The sequence below is a fragment of the Aplysia californica genome, unplaced genomic scaffold (assembly GCF_000002075.1).
Source record: "Aplysia californica isolate F4 #8 unplaced genomic scaffold, AplCal3.0 scaffold00078, whole genome shotgun sequence".
Classification (NCBI taxonomy): domain Eukaryota; kingdom Metazoa; phylum Mollusca; class Gastropoda; order Aplysiida; family Aplysiidae; genus Aplysia; species Aplysia californica.
The window spans coordinates 575,129-584,068 of NW_004797348.1; the positions used below are offsets into that span (position 1 = coordinate 575,129).

An 8,940-nucleotide genomic window follows, 5' to 3' on the forward strand; every position below is an offset into this window, starting at 1 on the left:
AGTAAATTCTTTCCTGGTGTATACCCCCACATCTAGTTCCAATTTCAAATAAAGCTCGAGCACATTCAGTTCTTGTCTCTCACAATTCATCAGTAACTATGATATAATTTTGACCTTTTAAAACCAGGAGAGCGCCGTACACAATGTTTTACAAGGGTTTGTTTTACACGTGCAATGGGAAATTACACTGAGGTTTTCGACATATCTGCTTAGTTACCTTACTTCTTGTATTCCACGCCTCTTCTGAGAAATGCAGAATGTTTGTGTATATCCACAATTCTAACATTTATACATTGGGTTAAAATAGATAAATATCCAGCGCCTTGAACGGTGGGTTAGAAATAATGTTATTGATCGCATACGCTCAGTTATCCCAATTTCTTCCTGGTAATTCTTCTTTCGTCGCAACGTCGTCGCACACCACAGGATTTGATGTAGAATTAAAAATCACGAGTGGGGGTAGTTCTGACGTTCTCTGATTATGGGTTCGTTTTGGAGTAATGTGCCTATCTTCTGTTTATTTTCATAACTGTATGTTCCATTAAAAACGAGTTGTATAGCTGATCATGAAAGATATATTAGACGATATAAATACAACTTTTTCCCACTTCCTCGCGGCAGAAAACATGAAAGAAAAAAAATCAACAAAAACAACATAGTTCTCTTGTACTCTGCGTCCAAATCCAGCATCTAGTCCTTGGCCACAATTATTTTGCTATTGTTTTGTTGATTTTCCTCGGGTAGGGGTTGAACAGGAAGAAAAGTGACCGTATCAATTTTAATACATGCATATAAAATGTATTGAAGTAAAAGAATTTTAAAGTACAAAATATGCCAAAAGAAGCAGGGTTTTGTTTCAAATACTACAGTCTTAGCCAGAAAGCTTTTACGGTCAAGCAAATCAAACCCGTTACCAAAAGGTTTGCGTCAACGACACTGGTTCTGGAACGCGCAAACCAAATGCCCCCCTCCCCTCAAAAAGCAACATCAAACAAACAAACAAACAATCAAACAAACAAACAACAACAAAAACAAAACAACACTATAGCCCCTGTCACTAGCCCCTCTTCAATTCCTTAAAGGTTATATTACATTTTAAACTGTCTCACAATTTGTGCACATTATTAAACTCTATTGACAACCAATGAACTGCCATTTTTATTTACTTTGGTCGACGTTCTTTCCCCCCCATTTTTTTGGCCCAAAAAAGGCAATGGGGTTATGCTAAAATTATGATATTATGGCCAGCACAAAATATATAACACGGGAAGTCAAACTGGTAACGTTTTTAGACTCTCAGCTGAGCTGTCAGCTAGGCACCGCGCGTGCTTTGCTGTTCTCAACGCTGGACAGTCTGCTGCTAGTAAAACTAATTTTATCACTCCTCTGGGTTAGCGACCAGTGCAGGGCCGAGAAATTGACACTCAATCATGGCTGATGTTGATACGATTAGGTCGTCATTCAGCCCTTTCAGGTCAGGACGCGAGGCACTCGGCCTGAGATCTATAACTCTGGATATTGATCTGTCACGCGTACGGTCGAGGTTCGAATTAGTTTAAAGTTCCAGCTACTTTTGCCCATCTTTCCTGGAAATTTTCGTCAAAGTTCAAGTGTCCGAGGTGGAGCAGAGGCTCATTATAAATGATGTAATTATTTTACTCCCACTGTGACACAATTTAGATCAGATAGGAAGCGGGATGTTACGTTCTGCATGTCAGGGCCAACCTAGGCAAGATGGAATGTAGCGTACCAACAAACAGACAGTGATACCTTATAACATCTTGGGAATCGCAATCACACCTTTTGCATGCAGCGTCAAGGAGCCCAATCGTTCTAGGCTCGAAGAGGGGGGCTCAGCCGTGTCAGTTGTCTATGATGTGGATATAAGGTGGTGATACTATAAAAACACAAAACAACGCCCAACCCATCGAGAATGTGTGTACGTTTCTTCTGAAATAACTGTCTTTTCAGGCCTGATAAGATAAGATAAAACAAGATAAGATCATATAGACAAGGAAAGATAAGATAAGATAATACTACTTTATTATCCTTGTGAGAATTCTTGTTGTAACTTGACAGGAATAACAAAAGGCGGTATACACAACAAATAAATTGCATAATATAATGCAATTTTCAGGAAATAATTTCAATATGAAGAGCTGACAGTGACATAATAATAATAATAATAATAATAAATAGCATTTGTAGAGCGCATGTCCCCACTCGAAAGCAAGCTCTGTGTGCTTTACACTACTATAATAATAATAATAATAATAATAATAATAATAATAATAATAATAATAATAATAATAATAATAATAATAATAATATGTCATACGACGTTCAGGTGACATAAAAAGGACATATTGTGTAATGTTTAGGCTCTTCATTGTTGCAAACAAACGACGAGAGTTCGAAACTCCGATTCTCGAGTCGAGGAGATGGGAAATTATTTCATCAAGTAACCCTTCTGTTGTGATGTGCCCAACTCAATTCGGGTTAACCCCTCACAAGAGAGCTCAAAGAAGCCTCCTACTGAGATTGTTTACTGATTTTTTGCTTTAGGTTTTGGAATCGACTTTTTGCTTTGGCTATTCCATTCGTTATACGCAGTCTTTTATAATAGATACAAATTTAGAATTTCCAAAAATCTACTGTGTATTTGTTGCCCCAGCTCGGCACGCGGAGGTGGAAGTAGAAGCTTAAGCAGTATAAACATTATGGTTGTCATATAATTTTGCAGCTGTGTTACAATTTTTAACAGGGGTATGTACTTTAACAGGCGGGCTGGCTGACCTCTCCTTGACGTGAGTTCCCCAGAGTGGACCTTTGTTGTTTCCCAAATGCGTCAGTTGTCGTGCTGGCAGGGAGTAAACTACTTCTTAGTCCAGATTTGCTAGGGTTGATGCCCTTCTCTCCATAGGCTCAGCTGTTGTGTCCTGGTCTCCATTAAATCTGTTAGTTACTCACAACAAAACGTATCTATGAAATATTTAGGTTTTGAAATGAAGGCCTCTTCCCTAACACATTAATTGTCTGCTAGTAAGGCATTAGACTTACAAGCGGATGAATAATTGTATAACAGCTATAGAAAGTAACCGATTGGACTGTCCCAAAGTATCCATAAATCGTACTGACTGGCAAACGAAACGTGCAAGCAATATGAAAAGCAAAAGTCAATAAACAGACAGCAAGTTTCAAGTTCAAAAGACAATATCATTTATATAAATTTGTTAGTGAAATATTATTTCATTTGTCGAATAATGCTGGGATACTTTTAACGTCACTATAATCGATGTGTGATCTTGACCTTAGTGCACATTTTGAATGGCTGTCTCGGGCTGCAATTACTAGTGTGCATCCGCGATACATTATTTTTATAAAGGGAGTTGACTTCCCTGTTTTTTTATTTGCCCCTTCACATGAGTTATAGCTGGGCCCTACTGTGCTACTGTTTGAGACCTTGGGTGAATGCCGTTGAGCTGTCACTGTAAGGCGTCCCTAAGGTGCTCAATGGGGTTTAAGTCCCATGAGCAAGTTGTGTGGGGCAGTAAATTAATTTGATTCTGCCTCAGAAAGTCTTGTGTGGGATTAGATGTGTGGGCTTTTGCGTTGTCCTGCTTGAAGAAGTTTTGATGTCATTGGAAAAAAAGGCCCCCACCTGATGCACGAAGACTAGTGGGATGTACTGTTGGACAGTGACACCATTACTGCGCTCATGGCCAAAGTTCTGAAAAATGACAGACCCAACTGACTGATTTAGGGCAATCCCCCCCCCCTCCCCAATAATAACATTTTAAACTCGGCAAAGCGTCTGAGCAACACATGTATACGCGGCTTCATACATTCATGAAATAGATCCTCACAGAATCTGCTCTCGTCATAGTAATATATGTCTCCACTGTTGATTTCGTCAGTTTATACGATCCTACGCCCATTGCAGTCAACGCAAGCAGTGACATCCGGTCAGAACTGCTCTCCAACTAGGACACTTGCAATAAATACCAACAGCTACCAAAATCTGTCTCATATCACTGTCACTCAGCGGCTGCCCAGCTGCCAAGTTGTGCTTTAGGAAGTTTCTTAGGCGTTTACCCATTGATCCTGGCGATGTTGATGCACTTTCGATAGGCCTTCAAAGCAATTTCCACCCTTGGTCTGACAATTCTAATAGGGGGTGCCCACATACGCGATCGGGTCGGGTCGGGTCGGGTCGGGTCGGGCGTGTCGGGTAGTCGGGGCAAGCCAAATTGAGGGCGCAAAGCGGCCATCGTGGCACAAACCGATCGACTCTGTCGGTGACCTACAAAAACAAACGAGTTTATTTTCAGGTCTGCGAATCGCACGATCGGGTGATTTGCAGCCAATCATAACAAGGCTGAGTCACGTGTCCATTTTGACCCATGAATACATTAAATAGCCAGGGAATTCACGGTGTCTGTCTCACGCCTTTGACCGTCTTCTCACTTTTCACTGTGGGTTTGGAGCGCTCATAGGCCTAGAGGAAGAAGACGAATAAGAAGAAGAAGGAGGAGCATTACAGAGGGGGGGGGGTGAGAGTGACAGGGAGTGAGACAGATAAGTTGAGAGATGTATGCAGAGACCTAGCAATGTTAGCTGCTAGATCTAGGTCTCAGATATATTGAAAGTGAGAAATAAACGAGAAAGGAGAGAGCCACTAAAGTAAGCAAGCAAGCAAGCAAGCACTCATGCACACATGCACAAACACACACACACACACACACACACACACACACACACACACACACACACACACACAGAGGATTTACTTATGTATTCATTGGTCAACGGTTCAGCCAATCGTAGCCCGGTTTACGCCCTCTGTGTAGTTCATGTAGGTTAAAGGTTTTTCTACTTTAACTCCCAGGTCGTCGGGTACAATCGCAGCCGGGTTGTAGTGTGCACTGAAACCGCCAGAAAGCATTTTATAGGCATTGTCTACTTGTCTGAGTGAGCATCAGAACAGCACAAAGAAGATATGCAGCACATTAGTACCAGTGAGTACTCTTCAAATGTTTTAATGTGCTGGTTAGGTGGTCGATTATCGTACTGCATTGTTTATAACCGACCATTCGAACCTTCTGAGACATTTATTCACAGTCATAGAAAAAGACTACAAACCAATTGTGTAAATTTATCTAAATAACTAGCAGTGTAAATGTATCTAAATAAGTTTTAAAAAATTAAAAATATTGGACTGTAAAAAATTTGAGTTTATTTTGCCTGCCAGTATTAATGTAAGCTTCAAAACCATCCAAAGTACATGCGGTTGTGTCATTGGTCACTAGAGTGATTGTGGCGTGTTCTTGCACCCCATACGCTTTGCAACCTATAACAGTTATACGCATTCTTACTTCCATAGTACTTCTAATTTGGAAGGGCGAAACACAACAACTGTAAGTTCGTTGCATATCATCTGTAGAACTGATCTTCTTATCGCCTGATTTGGCGCTTACGTGAGATTTTGCGAGCATTGACCCTCGGTGGGGAGATGCTAATTGATCTGGGGTTCAAGGCAGTCTTAGATACATCTTCTGAGACCTAATGAGGCATTTGAGATGGGGGTAGCAAGAAAAACAGAGAGAGAGATAGAGAGAGAGAGAGAGAGAGAGAGAGAGAGAGAGAGAGAGAGATAGGAGAGAGAGAGAGAAGACAGACAGACAGACAGACAGACAGACAGACAGACAGACAGACAGACAGACAGAGTGAGAGAGAGAGTGTGAGAAAGATAGAGAGAGATAGAGAGAAAGAGAGTGAGAGAGAGAAAGATGGAAATAGACAGAAGGAAAATAGACAGATAGACAGATAGATCCAAACTCATTGAACTAACATCTTTGGAAGTTGAGTAGGACAGGGTGTTTTGGGATGATATCTCTAATAACAAATGTATGACTGTAATTATACCAAAATGTTTTTCTTGCTATAATTTGGAATGTTTAAAAGCGCGGCTTCATCGATTTTTCCTATTCAGACTCGCTTAGAAAGACGCAATAATAATATTCTGTAGAAGTTGGGGACACTGGATAATACGGACTTCTACGCTTTTGAAACTAACCCAAGTCTTTTATGCACGTCTTTTATGTGCAACGATAAAGAGCCCGACCTTGTCAATCACAAAGGTCTCTCCATAATAGTAAATCCTTTGAATAGTAATATGTAATAGAACATTTCTTTTCCCTACAAGCCTCCAGGCCAGTGTTGCCTCTGTCCTCTATGGTTCAGAAGTAGACCAGAAAGAACTTAAACAAAAACACAATAATATTTCGTTTCTGAATTGATGTGGTCAATCTGAAGTTCATGGTACAAATTTTCGGTTCGATCCTTCTGATGGGAATAGTCACATACCCTTATAATAATATTTCCCTACTCTACCTTATGGCCCTGGAAACGTTCTTTAAAAAAAATAAATTTAGGGTATTTACAAGATTAACAGAAGAAGAAAAAAACCCTTTAAAAGCTAGTTCTAAGAAAGACTTACTTCGAAATGGGCAATAACATTCATGCATTTGATGATGTCTGATTAATGCAAAACATTATTTATTTTTCACTCGACGAAGTGTATTTTTAACCGTGTAAAGTACTGCATTTAATTGTGGGGGTTTTCCTTGGTATTGTTACTGCCTCTGTTACCCCCCCCTCCAAACAAAAACAAACAAAAAACATATGTGAAATGTGCAGACAAAATGAGTTACTTCTCAGATTTTAGCCCGAAGGAAAAAAAGAAACATCAAATTTATAGGTTGAAGTTTTACAATATATCAGTATGAAATGATAAAAGACATGTTAATATTGTTAAACTTGAAAAGAATGGCATTGGTTTAGAGTCTACAAATATGACCCTTGTGTTGATTTTTGGCTGATGTCTCCATTCATGGATTGCGAGAAGTAACTCATTTTGTTAGCACGCTTCACATATACTTTTTTAAAGAGGTTATGGGTTTACCTTCCCATTGTTCGTCCTGTCCCCATGTAAGCAAAAGAACTTACCGAACTAGAATATTATAATTGACTAAACAACTAAACACGTGTAGGCACGATAGAGGAATTATTGGCTCTGCTGCCGAATAAGCCCGCTGGCCATCCACTCAACCCCTCACCCCCTCAACTATGATAATAAAAATATCCAATAAAAAACAACACTATTAATATATACATTGTAATAATAATGATGGTGAAAATATTGATAACAATGGTATTTTTTTGGTGTTAAAAATGATAACTCTGTCACATAATTATAAATGATGTTATTAATTGTGCTATGTTCTTCTAGTTCTCGTTCTTGTCCCTGTTCTTGTTCTTGTTTTTCTTTATTTACTTAGAAATCAAAATAAAATAATGATAATAAAACAACAACAACAGCACAATAATAATAATAATAATAATAATAATAATAATAATAATAATAATAATAATAACAATAATAATAATTGTAATAATGAAAATAGGGATAATAAACATAGGTATAACAATAAAATTGATGGCAATGATCATTATGATAACCATGATAATATTCCATAAAACAAAATACAATAATAAGGCAACCCCCCCCCCAAATAACAAAGAGGTGTTACCACACTGCTATGAACTGTTTCTCTTTCTCTGTCTCCAGGTTACCATGAAGATCATCTGTGCCGGTTCCCATTTTCTGAAACGGAAAATAGAGGTATGGTAGGAAATGAATTTTGTTTTGTGTGTTGTTTGCAATGATACTGTTTCTTGTTGTTTTTGTTGATGTTTTTTTGGGAGGGGGGAGTGTTTTTTTTAGGAGGGGGGTTCTCTTCGTTTTCTTTTTGATTTCCCCCTTTTTGGAGAGTGGAATGGGTACAAAGAGACAGTGTCTGAAAATAGCAAGGCAGACAAGGGAAAACATGGAAAGAACCAAGACCTATACATATTATTATATATGAATGATAGTGTTATTAGATATTCTGTCTGTTATTTAATAGCGCTCTTTAACCAGAATGCGGACTAGTGGATTGAAGGGAGGAAAGTATTATAAAACTTCCGACAAAAGAGAAGACGAAGGACTGGCAATTCGAGAGGAATAGCGCTTTTTGAGTGCCTGGAAAACTGTTCAACTCAATTATAATTATAGAACAGCTATAGATAAAAGACTGACAGAGGAAGACACGGATTTCGACCCGAGAGACCATATAAAGACCAATTGCATGTTTTGAAAAACAGTGTAAAATAAAGAAATACATGGAATTTACCATATTATTTCGATATTAGTGGACGTTAGAAAATCTCTTTATAGTAAGGAACAATAAACCCTGTACAAAATTCTCGTAATTTAGTGTACCTTAGCTAGAATAATAAACTGTATAAAATCATGATACATATTTAATGTACACCAAGGCACATTGCTGCATCCTAGTTGACCAGCTTGCACAGGTTACCCCCAAAGCACTCGAAAGAACTGAAATCGAAAGGAACGCCTTGTGCAGGGCCATCCGTCTTTCTAGCAGAAGCAGCGATACCAACTACAGGGAGAGGCTGACTTTCAAAAGAGAGAGGAGACAAAATCCGACCATTCCAACTACGACATTCTAGCGTAGAAATGCTGTTTTTGTCACAAGAAACTACTCCCAATCAACTGTAAGGCAAAACTTTTGGCAGAAATTGAAAAATCAAGTACCTGGACAGCATTGTCTCTAAAACCACAAATTGCATCGACGACGTCCGTTCATGATGTTTTTGGCACGTGTGCCTTTTTGGTGCTTGGTATATATTTAGGTTACTTATACAATGTGTAAACATGGAAGTGAATGTTATATTTCAAGAAAAAAACACGCTCACATTCATACAAAAAAACAGGAAACAGGAAAATTGATGATGGCTATGATGATGATAATGATGCTGCTGGTGATGATGATGATGATGATGATGATGATGATGATGATGATGATGATGATGATG

At 38.7% G+C, this 8,940-nt stretch overlaps 1 protein-coding gene across 2 annotated transcripts in view; it reads left to right on the forward strand.

Annotated features, from left to right (window-relative positions):
* LOC101855857 overlaps positions 1 to 8,940 on the forward strand; it is a 161,279-nt gene that overhangs the window by 135,380 nt on the left and 16,959 nt on the right. For both annotated transcript variants that reach the window (XM_005094217.3, XM_005094218.3), the window contains exon 6: positions 7,631 to 7,684. In XM_005094217.3, coding sequence (XP_005094274.1) covers positions 7,631 to 7,684 — 54 coding nt within the window. The remainder of the gene's footprint in view (positions 1 to 7,630; positions 7,685 to 8,940) is intronic.